We start from the raw sequence: 24,110 nt of genomic DNA on the forward strand, positions 1-24,110 counted from the left end.
CAGGGAAGGAGCGGCAGCAGCGGCAGGAAAGGCATTACGAGGTCGAAAAGCAGGGGAACCGGGGCCTAAACCCAGATCAAAATCAAAGGCTGGAAGAGGGGACTTCCCTCGCCTGCATACATGTATACGTAAGACCGAAAATTTGCTTCGGAGATATCGGTTGTTTGCATGTGAGATGAAGGATTAGTCTGATTACACTTCTTATCTCTTGGGCGACAAATCGTGCTGAAATTAGGGCAAGTCTTAAACATATTATTGAGAATCTCCACCTCCATACAAGGGTATTAGCCAGTAGAGACTGCAGCCAGCCAGAATGATCTAAAGGGTCTCGGCTGTATTGCATTTTATTTTATTCTACGTATTATGATAACGTGCGATCTATTTTCTTTCTACCTCTGACAATGCATGTCTTGCCGGTCTTAAGTGACACATGCATTTAGGATAGACAACTTATCACATAAATACAGCAGCCCTTTCCATTTCTTTGGTCGCCTTCTGATCTCTATCAGCACAGAATTACCTTTTACTTTTACAAATTTGGAAAATTGCTCCTTGCATATTATCTCTGAGTTCAGGCTTTATCCTTCACGCTTTCAGAATGGTTGTTGTTGCTAAGCTTATTGCTCTTCTGCCCTTTGTCGTGGCTATCTTGGCAGCACCAGCAGGACAGCATGCAGGTAAGAAAAAGTCTTGCAATACCAGCCGAGAATATCAATTTCTAACAGCCTTGCAGTACGAGATGTGAAAATGCGCACTATCGGTGATATGGACGAGGATATGATGGAGGCCTACAAGCGGGCCACTGGTGATATGGATGAGGATATGATGGAGGTCTACAAGCGGGCCACTGGTGATATGGATGAGTATATGATGGAGGTCTACAAGCGAGCCACTGGTGATATGGATGAGGACATGATGGAGGTTTATTGATTGCAACGTTGAATTACAGAAGCTCTATACTCTTTGTTATTAAGACGAGAGCTTCTCTTTCATCATCCACCTCTTACTCTTCTCGTTAAGACATGCAGAATACGGACTTCTTCTACTTCGGAATAACATCGTCCTTGTAGCAGCTGCATTTGAGTTCTTATTGTATCGTTCGACTTGCCTTCGTTATCTCTACAACACAACAAATTTACGGTAAAACAGAGAATTACCTGTCTAAGAAATCCTGTCTGATCGCAGGATATCCGTACGTGCTAGTAGCGAGGTAACCAGTTGACACGATTGATTGAAGAACTATCCGGGAGAACGCTGTTGAGAGCGCCCCATAGCGTGAAAGGTCAGTATTGGCGTGTTACAGTGCCTGAATTCCGAGTTGAACCGGTTCAATATACAAAAGGATATAGCAGAGTCAGCCTTTCCTTAAGGGTAAATACGCCCTCTCAGATCGACAACTGCATCTATTATGGTTTTATTCATTAGAACCAGCTGGGTAAAACCGGGCAAAGATCTGAAGGTCAGCATGCTGTCGTTGAGGAAATAACAGTCACACCCACTGGACCCTAGGCAATTGGCCCGGAGAGAAATCTCTCTAAATGGTGTGTAGAAGCAGGTTTGAGCATCGTTATTTTTAGCGTTACGATCCTAATCGTGCCAAGAAGGCTTAGTGTTGCTTAGTATTGTTTATGCTGACGGCACGGGACGGGACGGAGGCCGCCGGCCCGGCCATAACAAGATCCGGCGAATCAAGCATAGACACGCTCCCAGCCGTTATCTCCGGAGTATCCTGCGCGTGCATGTTGAGTGGCGGGCCACTTGTCCTATAGGTACCCGCTGAACTCGACATATGTGATCACTGCATACGTTCACGCATCGACCCCTACCCTTTTTAATTGAGGTTACATTCGGGTGGTTTGTATAGTAGTGAGACACCTATATTTCCGTCTACTAACCAGGATGAAATCCTTCAAATTATTCATTGGCAAAGTACTGATGTCAACCAATAATTTATAGCACATCGCATAATCTTAAAACCCTGCAAAAAATTTCACAGACATGGATAATCCTGACCTACCTCTTATCAGCCCTCCAAACATGGTAACTGTTCCGGCAATGGAAGCGAACTGAGCGTTCAGGGGTTTTCGCTTCCCCCATGTCTGTGGTCACTGTTCAGTTATTTCTAAACCAGAAAGTTTTAGACGTGCATTATCCCTCTGGAGAGTGATTAGACTGCTTTACAAAGATGAATTCGGAACAAGCGACCTCAGAATCTCCATTTCTTCTCAAGAAACCGTCAAGGGGCAGTTTCGAAAGCGAGTATCTGACTCGACCTATTCAGAATGTCCCATGGTTTCAAAGAAACAAAAAATGCCTTCTCTCGAACGTCGTGGTGATTGCAGTATGTGCCACACTAGGAGCATTGTATCATCACTTGTATCTGGATAAATTACAATGTGCTCCACAGAGCTTGGTTTACAGTGAGGCATACACCCTTCTATTTCACGGGAAGCTATGCTGCCTTTTGTCCCCTTATAGCACCGGCGCGAAATAGCCTCGAGTACCTTAATGTGCGAATGGATACAGCTGGTGGCGATCAAAGCAAGTATCTAGGCTTCAATGATAAGGCCGATGAGGCATGGACGGATCTTACGTCAAGTAGATATGCTCCATCAACTGGGACTGTATTATCCAAAACTGACACTTTGCCTAGGGAATCACGTCAGGCTTAGTGAAGAGGACTTGCGCGCCATCAATCAAACATCGGTTCCCCTCGGAAGCGGCGGTTACCTCGGTATGCTCGGAGTCTACCACGAACTACACTGTGTGGTGAGTGCTATTAATTCTTCAATTATATGTTCGTTATATACTAAGTTCCCTTGCCAGAAATGGATCCGTTGGGCCCTCAACCAGCCTAGGTATAAAGATTCATTATCTGATCAGGATATAATCGACCTTCCAGCTCACATTAGTACAATTTCGTCCCTTAGAACCACCTGCTTGGATATATGCTAAATTATAGCTAGGTCATTGTGTTGATATCGTACGCCAAAGTGTCATGTGCCGTGCAAACACAGCTATTGTCACCTATTCCTGGATTAAGGAGAGTCGAATTCCAAAGACGGATTTCCACGCCTATAGCCAATGTGTAGATTGGGATAAATTCGAATCATGGGCTGATAACCACACCGTGAATATCCTTGAGCCTGGAGAGCTTAATCATCCAATCTATGGTACCAGGCCCCGCCTACATTGTAGAACGCGCTAACATGTCTCGATTATAGGTCAAACATATCCTAACAAACACCGACTGGAGGAAGACGGGGAAATACCTGCAATCCTTCCTGCTTTGGAATATGGAAAATAGGCATATGCGTTACGAGATATGAACAAGGCATTACTGGAGCCAATAGTGAAGAGCCAAAGTGGTTGGGACGCGAAATATAAGATATAATTTTATCGATTGACGCCTTTTAGATGACTAGAATTTACACGTCGCTATTTGAGCATGTAGTATATGTTTTGTCATGACTGAACCTTCTTGACTATAAGAGTCTAGGATTATTTAGGTCTTCAAGACAGCATTCTTTCATCATATTGCATCTGACTCATTCTTGGCCGACGAAGCCGACATGAAGTTTTGCCATGCACTCATGGCTGTGGTACTGCCTCGGAGATAGTGCCCTGAAGCTTTCCTAAGCACAGTTCTTGGTTATCTAGTGTCTGATATTAACATTCAAGGAAGATAAACATTTCTAAATACTTCCTGTCTGCGTTTTCAATTAGCCATGAATACCCTCCTCTGGACCCGGTGGCCTAATAATCCACAATGGTGATCCAAGCACTAAGTACAAAGCACCAACAGTCAAAAATGCCATTCCTCTCCAATTCCCTCCAAGATCCAACCCCCATACAAAGGCCTTCGACAGTAAGGGTGCCATAATCCATACTCCCAACCGTCATCATGATAGCCAGCACAACATATAGACGGGATGCTTGATCCGGATGAATGAATGATGTGAGGAGAGAGCGTGTGGCGGAAACATGGCCGTCGCCGCAAGCGAATATGAAGGTACCGAACATAAGAAATGAGGGACTGGAAGGGAAAGTAATAGCGAGAGCACCGAGGATGTGAAACACGAGAGAGCCACGCGAGACGAGGAGATCTTCGGTCGAGGTGCGGAGGTGGAAGCGCGAACCTAGGACAGAATAGATCACTGGCAGGATGCCGATGAGGATTACGAAGTTGGTGACTGAGCTGAAGGGAAGAAGGAAACTGGCCTGTGTAAAAAAGACTGTTGACTAGATTCTGCGTAAAACTAGGACGGTGGACTGGGAAGTTTTCGTTGAAAACGTACATCTGCTAGTGACCAGTGAAAACTTAGGGAGGCAAGTTGAAAAAGAATCGAAACGCTGTTGTTACAATATGTCTTCCACGTCATCCTCGGAATAATCTCTTATATATTTCTAGCACTGCACTACACATCGGCACATCGGCACATCACAAATATATACATAAGCAGCAGATGCAGCACCAGTAGTTTGTCACCCCATCTCATGGGGTTTGGACGGAGTTGACAAATCTGCTGGTGGACTCCTCGCCGAAAGTTCACTGACTGGAGCATTCTGCGCGGGTAGACATGCGTGATTCTCTGAGACTTCTGATATTCCTTGTGTTGGATCCCAGTACACAGGACCTGCCTTGCTCTTATGCCTGCGACTGATGAACCAAAATCCCGCTACCGTAGCCAAAGCCAAGCCAGCCACGGCACCGATTACCGGGCCTGCAATCCAGGCCTTCGAGGACGAGTGATGTTCTAAGGTCGTTACAGCGGTTGTCGTTGGCTTGGATGTTGACGTCCCCGTATGGCCAGGGGACGCGTTCGTGGCAGCAGTTTCCACGGGAAAGTTCTCCAAACCCGATGGCACCGCCAGGGTGTTATATTTCAAGTTGGCCGAAGATATGGAGGCGGTCGTGGCAAATACTGAGGATATATTTTTTGTGCCACTAGAGACCCATGTGCTGGTCGAAAAGTAACAAGAGGCACCGAGCGTTGATCCGGTCATGTTGCAGTCTAAAGTCCCAGTAACGATAAAGATAGTGTTGTTCCAAAAGCTGGTGATATCGTAATGGAAGTCCTGGAAGGACGGACCGGCAGTGAGAGTCTGGGGCAAGAGATAACCGGAAGAGGTGCATTGCTTGGTCGCGCTAGATCGGCAGTCAATCTGAATTGTGGTGGCCATGGCATCGGCACTCATGACACTTCCTTCCACATTGTTCAGGTCCATCTCGTGCAGGCCCGGGAAGAGAATTTCGATGTCTGTCGAGTGCGGCGTTGTGGCCGCTGCCATAAATATCATTGAGGCCATGGCCAGAGCTATACCGATAAGACTGATATCGTGAAGCATCATCGTGTCATGCCGAAAAAGGACAGTAGAGGAAATTTGACGACTTACCCTATTTTGCAGGGGATTGAGCTTTTTAGTAACAGCAGAAATGATGAGTCCCAGCGCAAGGGTCCACCGGCTTGTTAGGTTTGTCGATGCTAGGTTAGTGTGACCAGAGAAGACGGAAGGAGATGCCTATCAATTTTGTGATTGGATCACAGCAGGAATAGTGGGAGATAAAATCTTTCACTAATCTTAAGATGTAGTTGATCATCGATCCTATATGAAACGTATAGAGAAGTCCGAGTAAATACCGGCAGAAGAAAAGCATATGCTAAGCACAATCTAAAGAGAATCTTAAAACAAAAAGTAGTCAGATCAAAAACAACACACAATTCTCCTATTGATCCCTCAAATTGCAAATTAAAATTGTTGTATTACAACATAGGCCGCCATCTCCGCTTAGGGTTTAGAGTGGACCCTGCAGGCTTCGGGGCCAAAAAGAACAGGGACCGGGGATGAGGGACGTGCAAAGTTACGGCTGAGTTTGGAGAACTAGAGCTTAGGGCTAATATTAGAAATTAGAACACGAAGTAGGCCTTGAAACATGTCAACTAAAGTAGTATTTAGAATTGGCTGGATTTTGCGTAGATACTACGGAGTACCTACGGAGCACTTACGTGGTGTGGTTGGCACGAAGACCCCCGGGTCGAACGCTTAGTTTTAAATTTTAAACTTCCACTTGGTTTTGTAGCTAAGCACTCTGGGGATATCAAAGGCAGATCAACTGCTATTTGGGGCTGAGCTGAGGTCCACAAAGCTGAATGCCGGCCAATCTGATAGGCTCGCTCGTTCAGCACTTTCCTCGTATTTACTTTCTAAATTCTATTAATTACTAATAAAAATAAAATTTATTGAAGAATTAGGGAAATAATAGTTGGTATAATCGGCAAAAGTTCTTATGGGTGCATAATACTACGAGTCTTTGAAAGACGCCAGCCGCTGATTCTCCCTGAAGTTATATAGATCTTGTTTCTGTCAGCCACATACTCTCTATCAACACTTCTGGCACCATGCAACAACCTATCTACCAAATGATCGATGCACTCGCCTCTTCAATTCAGAATAGCTCTAGGCTAGACACCGATAGAGATTTGGCGTGCATTGGATATCATGTAACATACAAGAATAGAAGGGAGACTCGGAAGGTATTTATAGGACCGTTAATACCGGTCCTTACCGCCTATCTGGTCACCTGGAATGGCGACCGGAACATCACTGAGCATCACCTAGCGCTCCACATATTTCACCTTTTCCACCAACCACATCCACCCCGCGCTTGTCAACATGTCTAATCCGCTTCCCGAGTTCAGCCCCGCGTGTCCCATCCCGTACATCCTCCAACCCGAAGAGAGAGTGAAACAACTGCAAGCAGTTCTGGACACGGATTTCGGAAAAGCTCAGAGAGTGAACATCGAAGCCCTCATTTCCCTATACGAGATTGGCGATCTCGGACCACGCCAGCGAACTGATCCCCCTGTTTTCCTGGTTGATGGAGTCCGCGTTGAAAAGGACCCATGGCAAGATAGATCGGTGCCGGCTCATGCATTGAGATGGTGTGAAGTATGTTATCTAATATCCATGTTATTCTGGCTTATACTAATAATATCTTTAAGACGTTGTTCTACCAGCAGATGACCCAGCAAACTACGTACTAGGCAAATATCATATAACCCTTCTCGGGCCTCCCCTAGACGCCCTTGAGTATATGATATTATGAAGAGCTCAAGCTAATCATTTATCGTGTTTTTTTCTTACTATTAGCCGCAACAAATGGTCTAATCTGTGTCAGAATCCCTCCCTTTTTCGAATGAGTTCCAAATGCACCAGGTATATTAATCTAAGCTATATTGATGATCACTTGAGCTTCTTAACTAACATAAGATAGATCTATACCCAAATCAGAATACCCCCTTAGTATGGCGGTGATGCAAACTTGACCCTCCCTATCTTAGTCTGCAATGATACGGGCAGCAATATCCTTACTATTTTCATGTCTGATCTGCTAGCGCTTCACTTCGATATGGCACTTTATCTTCAAGCCCTACGAGGCTCAATCCAAATAAACACGGCTAATGGCTAGGCTCTCTAGACCCTGATATTTGTTAACATTCAAATTCTTACGTCTGCCTTTGTGCCCTTTACCCTATGGTTTGAAGAGTCTGCTATTGTGAAAGCAAATAGCCCAGGAGATGTACGTCTCTCAGGATCAGCTATGCGTAACCATTTTTTTTTGCCACTGCGCCTGGAAATGCCCACCTGTATGTTGTACAGAAGAAAGCTGGAATTATTCGCGATCTCCCTGTCTGAGATATTTCTCTTTTTTTTATTGGCTAGCAGAATGCTACCTCTTATCCAGTTCAAATAGCAATTCACAGCCAGCCACAACCAGCCTCTGGATCCAGAATGCAAAGAAAGTCGAACATCCGAAAGGATGAGGCAGAAAACCGAGAAAGCTATCTTGTAGGTTTAGAGATCTTGTAGGTTTAGAGATCTTGTAGGTTTAGAGATCTTGTAGGTTTAGGGCAGGGGAATAGTTCCAATCTATAACTTCTTCTACTGGGTCTTCGACCAGCCGAGTATTCTCGGGTTGCAAACTCCGATCTCGCCTGAAACTTCCAACGACGACCTATCCTGGCTTTCATACTGGCTTGTCTGCTTTGCACGACAACAGGGACAGTTCTTGGGTATCCAGGAGTCTGCAGGGCTGCTCTACACCTTCTATCTGAATCCGAAATACAACCAAGAAGCGGCGTTTTGGGAAAAGCCAGCATCTGGTTGGCAATCCTTCAATCACTGGTTTTCGCGTGAGTGGAAAAACATCAATAGCACGCGGCCTATTGATGGTCTCTTGGATAACCATGTGATCACGATGCCCGCTGAATCGACGTATGCTGGAGATTGACCCATCATGAATGGGAAAATTCAACTCCAGATCAAGGGCGTGAAGTATTACAACTGGCCCGTCAAATACCTGTTGCAGACCACGGAAGATATTTGGGATGAGGGCCACTTCACCCACTCTTTCCTGGGACCCACTGATTATCATCGTCAACATGCACCAGTGAGTGGTGAAGTTATTGAGGCAAGAGTCATCCAAAACCAGGTGTATTTGCAGGTGACGAAGAACACTGCTACCGGTAGGATCTATGCGGATCGTGCTATGGTTCTTGCCCCAGCTGAATTCAAGCGCCGACGAGGTGTGCGTGTTCAATACGAGTCTGAAGGTGAAGATGGTGAAGCTGGCAGCTCTCAAGACCCCAAGAGCGAGGACCTCGATGCCCCAGACGATGCTGGCTACCAGTGGTGTCAAACTCGGTGATTGATTGTGATCCAAACCAAAAAGTATGGCAAGGTAGCCATTCTGCCTATCGGAATGGCTCAAGTTTCATCGGTTGTGTTGACCGTGAGCAAAGGCGACCACGTTCACAAAGGGCAAAACATTTCATACTTCCAGTTTGGCGGATCTGACTGTGTGATGGTTTTCGAGAACAAAGTCGATTTCCAAGTTAAACCAAAAGGCAAGGTGAAGGTCCGGAAGCAAGTCGCCACTTTTGAAAACTTGCCGGTTGTTGGTGGCTCTCAAAAACGATGAGCAAGTCTTTCTCAAGTAGGGGTCATTATTTGAATATTTGCTGTTGAATATTGCTGTACCGTTGTGATTTATGTTCCTGGTGATTGTTTCGTGTCGTGTATTTCACCTAATTATAGTTGCAATGAAAATCGCTTTCCCTGTACATGCTTGTCCGAAAACATCGACTTAGATGAGACGTTTTTATTAAAACAATATACATGCATGGACTCAAACAGACCTGGAATAAGGAGCAAAGATCTCACAAAATTCGAACCTTTGTGCTGAAGAGTCGAATAGGCAAGATGTGGTCAACATGATTAGATTGGACATATACTAGTAAAAGAACCGAGGGCCTGAATGACCGGCTTCTTAACAGAAACCAGGCGTTATTAAAGGCGAGTGAGCAAAGATTTCAAGTGGTAAGGTGCCCTCGAAAAGATCAGGAATGGAAACAGAATAATTGTAGGAGAATTAGGGAGGGTGAGGAGACTGGAGAGGTTGACAACTCTATGTGATTACCAGACTCGCGGTGCGGACCGCATAGCCGCAGCTGCATTCCTAAGGTGGACTCTGATGTGAAACCAGCAACCTTTTCAGCCAGCCAGCCAGCCAGCCAATATATACTGCAATTCTGGATAGGGGGTGCCGAGTTTGCAGGGTAGCAAGGTAAAGCTCGCAGGGTAGATAGAACTAGTAATCACTAGTAGTTTTCGGTAGGTTGGCACATTTTTACCAGTGCGGTACGGCACTATTTACCAGTTTTATACCTCGTAAGGCTAGGGTCAACCTGTCTCTTTCAACGCAGTGACAAGCCCTGTCGTTTGACCGCACATCTGATAGAAAAGTTGACTTGTTTGACCTTGGTCATAGTACGTTATCTTTCCTATTCTATATTAGGAAGCAGTACCTGATTCAAACAGCTCGGCGAGTGCATTATTGGCTTGACCAAGATGATTATCAAAATTGAGACCTTTGACCTCACGATCATGTCCGCAAATGTTGATTCTGTTATATTGTAAGAACGCCAACCGTTGAATATTGAAGCACATATATTAATGTCCAAAAATAATATCTTTTATCTCACTGGTTATACATTGAAAGATGGGTTTGCTCATTTTAAGCTGTTTTCACTGTCTATACGGAGTATTCTAGCTACAATACTAATTTACGGGGGGAATTTCTCAAAAAAAGAGCTTTCAAAAAGACTACTCCTACCGCCTTAAATTTGATATTGCTAGCTTGTATGTTAGTCTTATCGAGGGCGGATATTTTTTGTATGATGCTAATGTGATTCTAATGCTTGGCTTGCATCGCTTTCCCATCTGATCCTAATGATCCCGCAGGGGATGCAAGATTGAAATAGCTGAACTAAATGACCAGCCGCAAAGTTTTGTTAATATTGAACACAAACACGTTGGATAACGGATACTCCAGTCAAAAGGGGCAGTTTAATGTGAGTGGAAAACGGAAAAGTGAGATTTGCGAACTGAAATGCTGGGGGGTGCTACTCCTTGAAGAGTGGTGATTTGATGAGGTAGACAATTTAGTCTATTGATTTTTAGGCAAGCAGTTATTTTACACATTAATCCAACCGGTCTAGCGTGACAAAATGATTTAACTAGTCATGGTTGAGATCTTACAAGTATTTGGTGTGTAAAAGGAGTATATATATGAATAAACACCTCTCAAACTGAACACCTAGGCACCCTCGATCCGATTAGTGATCAAGGGATATAGGGGGAACAAGAGGAATAAGTCGGAACTAAGCAGAATAAGGATGGATCACTTTAAAGATGAACTTCCGCTGTAAGGGTCAACCGTGGACTAGGTAGTCGCTCTATCAAGCGAGCTCCAGGGCTGCTTTTAAAATACTTAGGACCCTGAGCACCACCATAAAGTGGCACCCAGGAAAGTCCTAAAATCGAATACACTGAGCGACATGGTTATATGCTGTAGTCAAGTGTATATATATCAGACCTTTCAACCATTAAATGCATAAATTTTAGGCTTTATTCTTAGTATAACCTATTGACCAGATGAACACCAAGGCTACTACCAACAATAATCTCTAATAGCAATAAAAGAATGCGAGATGGGACTGATTTCCTAATGAATGGCCGAAGATACTTACCAGGTACCTTAAGTGTAGGTGTTATTTTGGTGAATGATTAGGTCCCGGTGAGGTCACTGGGGTCCCTTTCAGGGAGAAAAAAAAAAAAAAAAAAAAAAAAAAGGCCTTGCTGAATCATTCAATGTTACTGAATAGCCCCGAGAACTTGAACTTGAAATTCATCACCTAATTATAATCGCTCACACTTCGCCCCATTATTCCTTTTCTTTCTGTCCTTATAGGAGTTCATATCCCTTGAAAGCGTGAAGTTCAAACTCCCGCGTCCCCACCATTCCACTTCCTTCCGCTCCATCGCGTCTTAGCCTCCTGCAAACTCTTGAATTGCGCGTAACGGCACCTCCGCAGACTCAACAGCTCCTGGATATCGCTTTTCACTCCTCTTTCTTCTGATCTCTTCTGTTTTCTCATCTCTTCCTTGACACCGACACTCCTCTATAAGTCCCTTCATCTCAATTTCCTCAATTCTGCCGTGCCGGGACCTTCTCGGTCGCATGTGTTCGCTATAGCCGAATCACCACTGTCAAGGATGCTGCCTTCTGATCGCGCCACGGTCTCTGGCGTGTAGCCAACCTTTCACCATGTCACGCGCCTCGGCTGGCTTTGCAGACTTCTTCCCCACCGCCCCATCAGTCCTTCAACAGAAGCGCTTTAAGACAGCGCAGGAACGACGGAAATTACATGTCGAGGGTGATCAAATTTCTGAAAGGATCCCGGATTGTCCAGTGTCTCTTGCCCCGAGCACACCCACGACCGTTGAGACGCCTCTCAAAACCGATACACACGAGGAGGGCGCTCGCACTCCATCGGTCCCCAACGAGCTTGAATTGACCATTTCCGCTGAGGCGAAAAGCGTGGAGGATCAATCTGGGCTACCTCCACCACCCACGGCGAATCCCGTCCCATCACAAATTGATACACTGACACCGCTCACCAATGCGGAGTCATCACCCCCTTGCAAATTAACTAGCCCGTCACAGTCAAAGATAGCAGGCGGAGGTTCTCCGGGTACTTCTTCCAGGCCGAACCCTGAAATCACCAAATCTTCCATCACTCCAATCCACACCCCCCCGACCCCTCAGTCGCAAACTCGACACCTCGAGCTCCGTGTGAGAGGCTGCAAGGTTGTGTACGACCCCGATCTGGACAAGCGGACCTCGTCAAAGGAAAAGCGGAAAAAGCTCGAGTATGTGGACATCGTGAATAATGGCCAAGCCGATGCACCACCTGATCCGCGTCGTGCGATTGCCAATTATACCCGTGGATCCGGCTGCAAGCAGAAGACAAAATACCGACCCGCGCCTTACAACTTGAAGCCATGGTCATACGATGTGGCAACGAGCATTGGCCCCGGGCCTCCGATACAGGTTGTGGTGACAGGGTTTGACCCTTTGACTCCGATCGCTCCGATCAGCGCGCTTTTCGCGAGCTTTGGAGATGTGGCCGAAATAAAGAACCGCACAGACCCTATCACCGGCCGGTTTCTGGGGATCTGCTCCATCAAATACAAAGATAGCACCTCGGCCCGGGGAAATGGCCCAGCGTCAGCATCTAGCGCTGCCCGACGCGCCTACTTCGAGTGCAAAAAGGAACAACGGATTGGCACACGCAGAATTAGGGTCGAGCTGGACCGCGACGGGGTTGTCTCAGATCGAATGGCCGCGAAAGCAGTCGAGTCCCAGCGACTGGCTTCTAAGAATACCCTTCCTCCCGCAACCGAACCGAGACCAGATGTCCAGATCAAGAAAAGCGAACCACCACCGACTGCGCCCAAAGGTCCCTCGGGCAGGTCATCCTTACGGCCTGGGGTCGTTATCCCCGAAGGTCCTAGGGCAGGTGTCCGATCGCCTGTTGTACAGTCATTGGTCGAAGAAGCTCCTATCTTGAGTCAGATCAAACGCGATCCATACATTTTCATCGCGCATTGTTACGTCCCGGTTCTCAGCACAACGGTTCCGCACTTGAGGAAGAGACTCAGGCTCTTTTCATACAAGTATATTCGTTGTGACAAAACCGGTTACTATATCATTTTCGAAAACTCGCGCCGGGGTGAGGAAGAAACTGAGCGCTGCTACCGACTGTGCCACATGCAGCCCTTGTTCACGTATATCATGAATATGGAGAGCCAGCCCTATGGGAACCCGAACTACGAACGAAGCCCCAGCCCCGAACGCCTTCGCACTGAACAACGAAACAAAGCTGAAAAGGATCGGACAAGGAAAGAGGCTGACTTGGATATCGAAGAAGAGAAAAAGCAGCGGGCGATTGATTTGGATCCATGCCGAGAGGTATTGTCCATCATCATCCGCGACCTGAGGGACAAACTTCTCGAGGATGTGAAGTCACGCATAGCTGCTCCAGCTCTTTACGACTATTTGGAACCGAGTAAACATGCATCTAAAAGGGAGAGACTGGGTATTTCAGATCCCGAAGGTACAAAACGGTCTGTTTTCCAAATCGACAGCACCCCTGGCTCTCGAGGTGAAATGTCCTCTGGCCGAGACCCCCTTAGATCATCAGGTCTGAATGTCCTTGCTCTTCCTCGTATCCGGAAAGCCCATGGTCTTGACCATGCGGGTGCTGCCTTCCTAGACGAACGGCGCAGGCAACCATTACGAAAGAAAGAAGTCCGACCCCTGTATCACCGCTTACAACAGCTGCACGACGATGAAGATTCGGATGACGAGCAGCGTACCCCTGCTACCAGGGATGTCGATGAGCGGGAGAGCCGGCCCCCTAGTCGCGCAAGTTCAACGTCATCGGAGTTCGAACGGGATGGAGGATATCAGTCAGACGACCTGGGATCATCTCAAGGGAGCGAAGAGCGCAGCGCTCAAGATGTGGACGATTTGGATGCCACAAATGAAATCAGCGACCTTTCTCATGAACTTCAGGTGTCTCCCACGTCGGGCAAGAGAAAGCGACTGACCGAAGATGAAGAAGCACGAAAGCGGCAGCGACAGGAGGATGAGCTATTTGGCATTGACTCGGAAACAGCCGGACATGAGGATGCAACTAAGGACCTGGAAACGCCAGTGGCTATTGGCGATGATCTCGCAGAGGATGGCGACAAGTTACCAACTCAGGATCAACCCACAGACCAATTCACCGAGCACGTCTCTCACAAACATCTCGAGGGTGATGACCTTTCGGTTGACGAAACGTGGAACGCTGAACCTATTGATGAGCCGAAAACAGAGATCGAATGGGGCTTTTCCAAGGATAAGCCCCGTGCCACAGTGGAAGATGATGAAGCCATCGTGCTTGATTTGGATGGTTGGCAACACCTAGTCAAGGATGACGAAGATCTGCGATTTTTACGAGAAATTCTACTGGATCAGTCAGAATCGATTATCCAAAATCTTGCTGCATGGGGTTGGAAACAGAAGGAGATCAAAGCCCTCAATGGCCTGGAAACTGGCACGACCCAGGACGCTATCAGTATCCCTGGCTATTATGTGCCCAATACTACTGGAGCTGCACGAACGGAAGGCCGGAAAAGGATTCTTGAGGCGGAAAAGTCCAAATACCTGCCCCATCGGATCAAGGTTCAAAAGGCTCGCGAGGAGCGTGAAGCGAATGCCAAGGCAGACCCCCAGGCAGCAGCAGCTGAAGCTGCTAGGATTGCAGCTGCTAAAACAATATCAAAATCGACATCCCGGTCAACGCGAGTCAACAACCGCCGGCTCATTGCAGACATCAATGCGCAAAAGCAGGCCCTTCCCACTGCGAACGGCGATGGAGACGTTCTTCGATTCAATCAGCTCAAGAAACGCAAGAAACCTGTGCGCTTCGCTCGCTCTGCCATTCACAACTGGGGTTTGTATGCCGAGGAAAACATCACTGCAAATGACATGATCATCGAGTATGTTGGAGAGAAAGTGCGTCAGCAAGTCGCCGATATGAGAGAAAGACGATACCTTAAGAGCGGGATCGGCAGCAGTTATCTTTTCCGAATCGACGAGAACACCGTCATCGATGCCACAAAGAGAGGAGGAATTGCGCGATTCATCAATCACAGCTGTACACCCAACTGCACTGCTAAGATCATCAAGGTCGACGGCAGCAAGCGTATTGTGATTTATGCGCTCAGGGATATCGAAAGAGGTTTGTGAACTGCGCTCGCTTTACGAGAAAACACCGATGCTAACAAAACCATCAGATGAGGAGCTGACGTACGACTACAAATTCGAAAGAGAGTGGGACAGCGATGACCGAATCCCCTGTCTCTGTGGTTCAACAGGCTGCAAGGGATTCCTCAACTAAAACCGCTTTCCAAGATCTTTCTTACAAAGTCTATGGGAGTCATATTGACTTCCATCTACTGGGTGGCGTTGAATCGGGCTGGCGTTTTCAGCGTGTGAGCATTGTCGCATTTATCAATGGCAATCGTGATTTCATAAACTACAAACTCTCTTGTACAATATACCAATTCCAAAAGAATTTCGCCTGTTTTCCCTTTCGAGTCATGACCCTGGAGCAAAGTCCTCTTAGAAAGCAATGTGAGAGCGTAGATGTGTCATGGCCCAGAAGAACTCGACTCGGATATCTGATAACCTTGGTGCCACTGCATAAGGTCCTTTTTCGGAGAGAAGTAAAGGCAAGGAGGAGAAACTGGTTCTCAAAGATCGGTTCCTAGCCCTGGGGTATCGATTTGCGAAGCAATTTGGGTGAAAATCGCATGTGGAATTGTGTTGTTCAGACTGGAAAGACCTCATATTAGTAAATCAAACTCAAGTCAAGGAAAGAAAAAAGAAAGACGGTATCTCTCACCAAGGTGGCTTGGAAGAAGGAAATTCGCAATTCCTTCCTTAATCATATATGAGTGACCGCAGTTTCCACAGGTCAATTTTCCTTCTATGACGTGCGTCTCAAGTAGCAACCGGTGCAAGTCCTTCAATGTCTGCTCGTTGTCGAGAGCCTCGCCCTCGGGTTTCGAATCCGGAAGGCTGGGGAATCCAAGCTGAAATTGCAAAAGTCAGCCCAATTGTAATTATCGGTGGATACTGAATACCCAGGTAACTGTCGGCCCGGTTTGGATCTTCATACCTCGTTGGAAATGGTGCGCAGGGCTACCCAGTCAATTCGGGGAAGAATGTTGCGGATGAATTCGGGCTGGAAGTCCAATTCCTGTTGCTCTAGCTCGGCATCCTGGAAATGTAAAGGAAATGAGGCTGGTGATGTCTTGCATTCCTTCACGGCGCATGTCACGAAATTGGCGGTGATCACTTTCATTGTGGGTGGTTTGGGATGGTGATTGCTGGTAGATTGTTCGACGCGAAGTTTCTGAGGATGTTGGTCAAGTATGTAGAGATCGATTAGTCTAGACAGTATATCAATTCAAAGGATAATGGACAACGTCGGTGGCCCCTCCGAAGGAGAAAAAAAAAGAGCCCCACGGCTTATCAGATATCATGTGATCGATATGGATACCCGGCCTACTGCCATACAAGTTGGTGTTTATTTTGAAATCGTGTATACATATTATCTTATTACTTAAATTTCCTAGGTTCAAACTGGAAGATTTGATTAGCTTCGATTAGCCTTGATTAGCTATAATTCAGTTGTTCAGATCCTTCGACTGGGATTATTTGATCTGGACATCCAGCAGATCTAGATCATCAATGTCATTGTCGCCAAGACATGAATCGAGGTCAAGTTTGTCTCCATCAAACAAGAGAAAGATATCATGGTCAACAGAAATATTCTGTTTATCTCGAAAAGCAGATATGAGTCGCGAGATCAGGGTTGTTTTTCTCGCTTTGATTCTGAAGTCATCGTATCCAGGGCTCCTCAGAATAAGTTTCATTGGCTCACCCTGGTCATCTTCCGGGGATTGCGACGCTCTAGGGGGCTCATCATTACCAGGAGAAGTAATTTGCTGCTTGACCGGGAGAGGTAAGTCGGTAACCGCTTCCATATGTATGCGCAGCTCTTTCTGGTCTGCAAAGGAATCATCGTCAATGCCAGGGATCGCTGCAGTGCTCTTCCCGGTGTTTATGTTTAGACTCCTGCAGGTTGTCACATCGAACAGACGTCGGCCCTTCCAGGTCAGGTATATCGATGCCTGTATATTGGGTTCGAAATTTTGGCGATCGCACCATGCCAACCGCACATCTCTTAGCCGCTGTGACATTTTTCGATGGACGAGTAATGGTTTAGTATTCGCAATTTCAGATGAGATCATAATTTGAACAATCGGGTCATCCGCTGGAGGTTCTGCCGGCCGAGCAGGCCGAGCAGGCTGAGGAGGCTGAACAGGCTGAGGAGGCTGAACAGGTCGAGGGCTTCGAGATTCCGAGTCATCTGCTAGGACAATCACTGGTCGAACTGGCAGAGCACCTAGTGGTTCTGGACCACTGACTTTTTGCGGTGACTGCGCCGAACGGTTTTCTGAACTGAGTCTTCGTGATGTCTCGCGTTGTTTGACTGGATTGACTGGCTCGGGTGAGGAATCATGCGAGGAGGCCGAGAGCTCTTGCGGCTCCGGTAGCACAATTTTATCGCTATCAACCTCACAGGTCACATCGGGCACCGGACTGCTATCATCGCGCTGTTTTCCCTTTTCCCTAGAAATTCGACGCCGCTTCTTTTGTTTTGGGTCTTCGGTATCATTGGTATCATTGGTATTTTCGGGATGTGCTGGGATTTCTGGTGATTTCGGCTTGTGGTGTGCTTCACGGTTCGCAGCAATGATATCGGAGTATGTTTGTTCCGAGCGTCGATAAAAATCAGTGCCAGTTTCCTCCGTGTTCTTGATTGCCCACGAGGGCTTTTTGAAAAAGCTCATGGCTCTCGATGCCGGGATTGGTTTAAAAGTCAAAAATATGCAAGTATTGTAGGGTGACTGGATGGATTTTAGAGGTGATTTGAGAGCACCTGATTATAATCAGCGATATGTTAGTGGAGAAGTAAGATGTGCGACATGAGAGCCTGCGCATAAACCAAACAATTGACACAGGGAACATGTATCATATCTTTCAAGACAAGACCTCAAGGGACACCGTCCTGTCTACCGCCTACTAAAGGTGCACTAGTGCGCTTTCTGTCTAACGGAAGATTTGATAATATAAGGCCTCTCTCCTCTTGATTTTTTAACAATTGAATTTAAATAGTAATAGCTTACCTGTATCTTTTGAAATTCAACTATTTCAATGGTTTGAACGTTGTTCGTGAAGTTATGAAAATGTATACTATTTTATGACCGGCAATACTGGCAGAATATAATGGCGGTGTCCGATTCCATCCGAAAACTTATCAGCAGATCTCGCCCCGCTTGCGATAGTTCATCGCCCTCACCGCCTTCCTGGTCTCTCACTTTCGAATGCTTCATCCCTCTGCCTACTTCAAAACACATCTCAACTTGGTATGTCTCCCCTTTTTTTCCCTTGAGATTTTCTCTGGCTAATATTAGATGGATTCTAGACCACATCATCGATATGGAGAACGCCCCAACCTCCGAAGGGAAAGACCCCTCTGTCTTCTTGAGTGAGATCATTGGTGCGCCTGTGATCGTGAAACTGAATTCCGGAGTGGTATACAAGGGTATGGGATATTCTTTCAATTTCTAGTGGCTTCGCTTCTAATGCACCGTATAGGTGAATTGCAATCAGTTGATGGCTACATGAACATCGCCCTCGAAAAGACGGAGGAATATGTGAACGGAAAACTGCGACGAAACTACGGGGACGCTTTCGTGCGTGGAAATAATGGTTTGTCAATCCTTTCTTGTATTCCAATCCTATGACTGGCGCGACAGCTTTCTGACTAGGGCCTGCAGTACTCTACATCTCTTCCAGTTAATCCAAAAATACACTGTTCGATATTATCGATTGGGCCCACCTACGACAACCTACAGCTGGATAAGAAAGGCGCACTTTGAGGGCCATCGCAATGATTTGGAATCTTCTAGCTAGGAGGACAAAATACAAGCTTAGTTGGTGATTGACCAACTCTTCTTGTGATGCAGTTGACCATACTTGCGAGCCTGGGGCTATGGAGGCTACGTACCTGCGGGTTTACATTTTTTTCCTGCTTCGTATTGAGCTCAACATTGGTACCTGTGACCATGAGCTCATCGTTTTTGCCCAGGCGGCTTGATAATATTCTCTGGTGATGCGGCGATGTGCCCTTGAGCTTGTGTTTTAATTGGTGCAAAGTACATTCGCACAGTAATACATGGCATTTGATCACACCATGACTTGATTACCTTACCTACATACATACGATGATGTTACGTTCCTGGGAAGGTTGTACCTATATTGTACCCATATTGTACCCCCGCGGCGGCCTTGATTAAGTAAGCTTTCCCAAGTCCCCGCGGTACTTTTTTAAGGTTCTTTTCTCGCGGCTTACCCAGGTCTTCAGAACGTTTGACCGTCACCTACGAAGATGTTACAAGCAATCAAATTCAGCAAGGGCAACCTTGAGATCCTGGATCAGTTACAACTCCCCTTCGTCGAAGAATACATTCCCATTCGGACTACAGAAGATGGATGGCACGCAATCAAAGATATGAAAGTCCGAGGGGCACCTGCTATCGCTATCGTCGCAATGCTTGCCCTCGCCTCGGAACTTACTTCTGCTGTGGATAGTGACAAGCTGTCACAATCACCAGAAGAGGTGTGCCAATATATCACAGAGAAGCTTGCTTATCTGGTGACGAGTCGCCCAACTGCCGTCAACCTCGCCGATGCTGCGCGTAAGCTGGAGGTCGTGGTGGTTAATCGCACGAAAACATCGGGCTCTACCGGCCAAGAAGTTGCAGCCGCGTTTATTCAGGCGGCAGAGGATATGATGGGAAAGGACCTCGAGGATAACAAGAGAATTGGGCACAATGGCGCAGAATGGATCGCCACTCATGCGGCCAGAGGAAATTCAGAAGTTGCTGTGTTGACTCACTGCAACACTGGGTAGGGCCGATTCACTATGTTATCCGTTATCCGTCGTATGTTCTCACTAATCCTGAATCACTAGCTCTCTCGCCACTTCTGGATATGGTACCGCATTGGGTGTGGTTCGTTCGCTCGCCTCGAAGAACATCCTACGCCACGCTTATTGCACAGAGACTAGGCCCTACAACCAGGGGTCTCGCCTTACAGCCTTCGAGTTGGTTCACGATAAAATTCCAGCTACGCTCATCACGGATTCTATGGCGGCCGCTTTGCTCGCAGATACCCAAGTGGGCGTGAATGCAATTGTGGTGGGAGCTGATAGGGTAGCAGCCAATGGTGATACAGCCAACAAAATTGGTACATATGCCCTGGCTGTCTTGGCAAAGTACCATGGTGTCAAGTTCCTCGTTGCAGCGCCACTCACAACCATCGATATGGCCACAAAATCAGGAAAGGACATTGTCATCGAGCAACGTGCCGCATCTGAGGTGACTAGCATCAAAGGTCCCCGTGCGGGCTCTGAGACCACCGACCAGATTGCGATTGAGACCGTGAAAATCGCCGCGCCAGGAATCAATGTCTGGAATCCGGCATTTGACATTACTCCCGCGAGTTTGATTGATGGGATTATCACAGAGGTTGGAGTTGTAGAGAAGGGATCCGATGACAAGTATCACTTGGGTGGACTATTTGAAGGCTCTACTTTTTGAGCCTGATCTGTGCCCTGTTGACCCTGGTCTGTTTCATCAACAGAACTAGATCCCGCTGCAGCAGTAGCCTGCTTTTCGAAAGATGCCAAGAGTTCGTCAACTTTGCTCTCAATTGAGTTGAGATGATCCTCTAGGGCCGAGGCAGTCATTTCACCCCTAAATATATCATGTCAATCTTATGAATTTATTTGTGTAAGACATAAGTGGGTTTATGTACTTTGTAAGATCTGCGAGTGCCTATATCATGAGTTAGCTGTCCGACCTCGGATCAGTTGGTAGATGAGTGTAAGAGGGGCAACGTTGCCAAGCAGCATAGTATAGGGAAATATATGCTGATTGCGAAGGTCGAAGTAGGAGGACTTACCTTCGCCATGCCAAAGTCTGCATCCGGCCTGGACATAATGGGTGTTTGAGGGTGTATTGTTGAGTACGAGGGAGATTTTGAAGACAAGGTTGTCCGCGGCGCCTGCAGGTGACGAGCGGGATGCCCCCATCGACATGATTAGTCATCCCGAACCCGAGATAGATTTCCCCGATAAGAAAAGAGAAAAAAAAACCTCTTCCTCACTATTATCACCATCCACATCTCGTCATCATGGGTGTTCAGAAAAAGACTCGCAAGTTTGCGTTGGCCAAAAGAGCCATTTCCATGCGCGACAATCGCCTGTTCGTCGCAATCAAGAAACGCAGTCTTGTGGCAACTTGCTAACAGTCGGTTATAGGAAGCAAAACCAAGACAAGACAGAGAAAGGCAAAGAGGCCAAGAAGGATGATCTCGTCAAAGAGGCGTAAGTAAAACATTTGATACTTTCGCAAGAACAATACTGACAGGTTTGCTTTTAGTCCCCAGGCTCCTTCGTCAATGTTCTTCCAGTTCAACACGGCCCTTGCCCCCCCATACTCCGTCCTGGTCGATACCAATTTCATCTCCCACACCATTCAGCACAAACTCGAGGTCATTCCAACCATGCTCGATTGCTTGTACGCCAAATGTATCCCTATCGTCACAGATTGTGTACTTGCCGAGTTAGAAAAGCTTGGCCCGAAATACCGACTTGCCCTGCGTGTAGCCAAAGACCCTCGGTTCGAGCGAGTCAAGTGTGACCACAAGGGAACCTATGCCGATGACTGCCTGGTCGACCGTGTCATCAAGCACCGTGTCTACATTATCGCCACAAACGATCGTGATCTCAAGAGACGTATTCGGTATGTAACTTACCAGTCGATCCCATTTTCGCTGTACCAGCCAAATTCTAACCTCCATAATAGTAAGATTCCTGGAGCACCCATCATGAGTGTCGCTCGCGGCAAATACGTGATTGAACGACTTCCCGATGCCCCCGAAAAATGAGCGACTTGAACGATTTATCTCAGTCATCTGTCGCTACTGCGACCATCCACATGATACCCACAAAAATATCCGTTTCTTTCTTCGCCAGAAAGTTGTAAAATAACACACAATTTTCGCCTCCAGACACCGGGCAAGCAACCGACCACAACATGCAAGACCGCAAGACCAAATTATGCTGTCAATCGACAGTATCCAATCAAACAAAACAACTGCGCCGAGAACCAGCAGCATCGCTCCTCCCAGGGCTGGTTCTAGTACTGTAAACCTATGTGCAAATGGAATGAATCATTTGAAGGACCCGGGGCTTCTTAGGCAAGGTTATACAGTGGCACATTTAGGTCTTCTCCGTCTATAGTGACTACCAATGCAAATGCCGTTGTAATCTACAAAAACGCATGAATGTCGAATCCCTAGCTGATTATAGTTATTTGCTCGAGTCTTTAATTTGTGAAGCACGTAGTGCATTGGCTTGCAATTTATGTCCATATTTGTTAACCATATGTTTCTATCAATTGACGAACGGCATGCCGGACAACACGGGTGTTGGCAAAGCTCTGGATCATTTTCTGTCGCGACATCAGTATGTGTAGTGGAGGTAAATCCGCAAGTAATGAGCTTGATTGAACCAAATCATCACCAGGGGCTGCGATATCGAAGAGCTGCTTCAGAATTCGTAAAGAGTACAGTGCAGCTTGTATTTGGGCAAGAAGGTGAATGTCTGTCCATTTGGTACTTTGCACCATATATCCATTTGTAAGAAAGCTCTCCAATTGCTTCGCACTCGGAACTGTGGTTGTGCCGGATCCATCACGGTAGATATCGGAAAGAGCATACAAAAACCAGAAGCTCTCCGGTGCTAGACCTTCGTCAAAGGTAGCATGTGCATGGGCAAGGCGTCTCCGGAGGAGATCCAGGTCAGAGGTCACGGTCTTCGTTCCGCTTAAAGTGATCTCCTCGGCCACGATCCTTCCACCTCTGCGGACAAATTCGTGTACAGTCGCAAATCGATTGGCAGCAGGACGGGAATTGTTGAAGAACGAATACCCAAGGGACCTATATGTTCGACCTTGTTCCCAGGCACATCGCCTGGAAGAGTCTTCGTTCATAATCCCGAGATAGACATGCGGTTGTTCACCAGAGCAGTAGATACCAGGAAGTTCATACTGCCAAAATAACTCCGATACCCTGGGATCCAACGGTTGTGAGGACTGCCCTGATCCACGTATCACCTCATTATCTGTTGTCTCGGGTTCATACTCTCGAAGAAACTCCAAATATTCAGAGGAGAGCTCAGTGGCCTTACTGCTCTCCTGAGCTATCCGGGTAATTTCAGCAAAACGCAGATGATGATTCTTTTGCAATTCATAAGCAAACCACTGAACGCTTGGGATGCCCAATCGGCCAGAAAGCGAATGAGGACAGATTCTCAGCCCCCGAATATCTGGGTCGGCCGGATTCCAGACTCCTGAGGACGTTTGCACCGAGTCTAAAAACAAGACCGCGCCATTTTCGCCAAGATCGTGAAGCAGCAGATCCGAATCATCTGTCAACACTGCACAGCCGGTAAGTTTTGCCACACGGGCACATTCGACATCTGCTTCTCCAGGCACCATAACGGTGATTTCCGCCCAGGGGTAATCAGTGTCGGCGACAAGACAGCTGACATCATCGTCAACCTCTTTCTGGATCTGTTCCTTGGTCCATCGGTGCCGCAAGTCCTCAAAGACCGCCGATACCATGAAAGGATTCTCTGGAAGACCTTTTCGTCTCTGAGGCAAGCCCCGACTGCACCAGACCTGTCCTCGTTTAGTCGGGATCACATCGCGACATCTGGGGGTTGCAGGCAGAGACAGGTTTCGACGAGCCAAGTCCAGTCGATGCCGTAATTTTTCAATTCTGGAAAAGCGGATCTCTCGCTTGGAGACAGGCAAAGCACCATCGAAGCATATCTTATTTCTAAAGGGCAGAGAAAGAAAGAAAATTGATAATCAGACGATAGCTGTGTTTTCAGACTAGTGTGAGGGCTTACATGTTAACTCCCAGTCTGGTTAATTGGAGAAGGAAG

At 46.9% G+C, this 24,110-nt stretch overlaps 11 protein-coding genes across 11 annotated transcripts; 7 read left to right on the forward strand and 4 right to left on the reverse strand.

Annotated features, from left to right (window-relative positions):
- Positions 1-598: 598 nt before the first annotated feature.
- PEX2_051420 (uncharacterized protein) lies at positions 599-930 on the forward strand (the record flags this gene model as incomplete). Its single annotated transcript, XM_016742417.1, has 2 exons — positions 599-677; positions 734-930. The coding sequence occupies 2 exons, from the start codon at positions 599-601 to the stop codon at positions 928-930; spliced, it is 276 nt and encodes a 91-aa protein (XP_016592857.1).
- A 3,555-nt stretch (positions 931-4,485) lies between these two features.
- On the reverse strand, positions 4,486-5,352 carry PEX2_051430 (EGFR-like transmembrane domain-containing protein; the record flags this gene model as incomplete). Its single annotated transcript, XM_016742418.1, has 1 exon — positions 4,486-5,352. The coding sequence occupies one exon, from the start codon at positions 5,350-5,352 to the stop codon at positions 4,486-4,488; it is 867 nt and encodes a 288-aa protein (XP_016592858.1).
- A 1,323-nt stretch (positions 5,353-6,675) lies between these two features.
- On the forward strand, positions 6,676-7,046 carry PEX2_051440 (uncharacterized protein; the record flags this gene model as incomplete). The annotated part of the gene is made up of 2 exons (XM_016742419.1): positions 6,676-6,951; positions 7,005-7,046. 2 exons carry the CDS (start codon positions 6,676-6,678, stop codon positions 7,044-7,046), a joined length of 318 nt encoding a protein of 105 aa, XP_016592859.1.
- Positions 7,047-7,794: 748 nt separating this feature from the next.
- PEX2_051450 (Phosphatidylserine decarboxylase-like protein) lies at positions 7,795-8,710 on the forward strand (the record flags this gene model as incomplete). The annotated part of the gene is made up of 3 exons (XM_016742420.1): positions 7,795-7,851; positions 7,913-8,251; positions 8,324-8,710. 3 exons carry the CDS (start codon positions 7,795-7,797, stop codon positions 8,708-8,710), a joined length of 783 nt encoding a protein of 260 aa, XP_016592860.1.
- Positions 8,711-11,671: 2,961 nt separating this feature from the next.
- Positions 11,672-15,356, forward strand: set1 (histone methyltransferase SET1; the record flags this gene model as incomplete). The annotated part of the gene is made up of 2 exons (XM_016742421.1): positions 11,672-15,197; positions 15,253-15,356. The coding sequence occupies 2 exons, from the start codon at positions 11,672-11,674 to the stop codon at positions 15,354-15,356; spliced, it is 3,630 nt and encodes a 1,209-aa protein (XP_016592861.1).
- Positions 15,357-15,788: 432 nt separating this feature from the next.
- PEX2_051470 (RNA methylation protein TRM112) lies at positions 15,789-16,325 on the reverse strand (the record flags this gene model as incomplete). Its single annotated transcript, XM_016742422.1, has 3 exons — positions 15,789-15,793; positions 15,864-16,053; positions 16,140-16,325. The coding sequence occupies 3 exons, from the start codon at positions 16,323-16,325 to the stop codon at positions 15,789-15,791; spliced, it is 381 nt and encodes a 126-aa protein (XP_016592862.1).
- Positions 16,326-16,677: 352 nt separating this feature from the next.
- PEX2_051480 (small ubiquitin-related modifier domain-containing protein) lies at positions 16,678-17,880 on the reverse strand (the record flags this gene model as incomplete). Its single annotated transcript, XM_016742423.1, has 1 exon — positions 16,678-17,880. One exon carries the CDS (start codon positions 17,878-17,880, stop codon positions 16,678-16,680), a length of 1,203 nt encoding a protein of 400 aa, XP_016592863.1.
- A 649-nt stretch (positions 17,881-18,529) lies between these two features.
- On the forward strand, positions 18,530-18,861 carry PEX2_051490 (U4/U6-U5 snRNP complex subunit LSM6; the record flags this gene model as incomplete). Its single annotated transcript, XM_016742424.1, has 3 exons — positions 18,530-18,635; positions 18,689-18,786; positions 18,850-18,861. The coding sequence occupies 3 exons, from the start codon at positions 18,530-18,532 to the stop codon at positions 18,859-18,861; spliced, it is 216 nt and encodes a 71-aa protein (XP_016592864.1).
- A 620-nt stretch (positions 18,862-19,481) lies between these two features.
- PEX2_051500 (S-methyl-5-thioribose-1-phosphate isomerase) lies at positions 19,482-20,694 on the forward strand (the record flags this gene model as incomplete). The annotated part of the gene is made up of 2 exons (XM_016742425.1): positions 19,482-20,002; positions 20,067-20,694. 2 exons carry the CDS (start codon positions 19,482-19,484, stop codon positions 20,692-20,694), a joined length of 1,149 nt encoding a protein of 382 aa, XP_016592865.1.
- A 595-nt stretch (positions 20,695-21,289) lies between these two features.
- PEX2_051510 (rRNA-processing FCF1 family protein) lies at positions 21,290-22,045 on the forward strand (the record flags this gene model as incomplete). The annotated part of the gene is made up of 4 exons (XM_016742426.1): positions 21,290-21,360; positions 21,417-21,482; positions 21,538-21,900; positions 21,964-22,045. 4 exons carry the CDS (start codon positions 21,290-21,292, stop codon positions 22,043-22,045), a joined length of 582 nt encoding a protein of 193 aa, XP_016592866.1.
- Positions 22,046-22,536: 491 nt separating this feature from the next.
- On the reverse strand, positions 22,537-23,784 carry PEX2_051520 (uncharacterized protein; the record flags this gene model as incomplete). Its single annotated transcript, XM_016742427.1, has 1 exon — positions 22,537-23,784. The coding sequence occupies one exon, from the start codon at positions 23,782-23,784 to the stop codon at positions 22,537-22,539; it is 1,248 nt and encodes a 415-aa protein (XP_016592867.1).
- Between the last annotated feature and the right edge of the window lie 326 nt (positions 23,785-24,110).

Source organism: Penicillium expansum (genome assembly GCF_000769745.1).
Source record: "Penicillium expansum strain MD-8 chromosome Unknown contig167, whole genome shotgun sequence".
In the NCBI taxonomy this organism is placed as follows: Eukaryota; Fungi; Ascomycota; class Eurotiomycetes; order Eurotiales; family Aspergillaceae; genus Penicillium; species Penicillium expansum.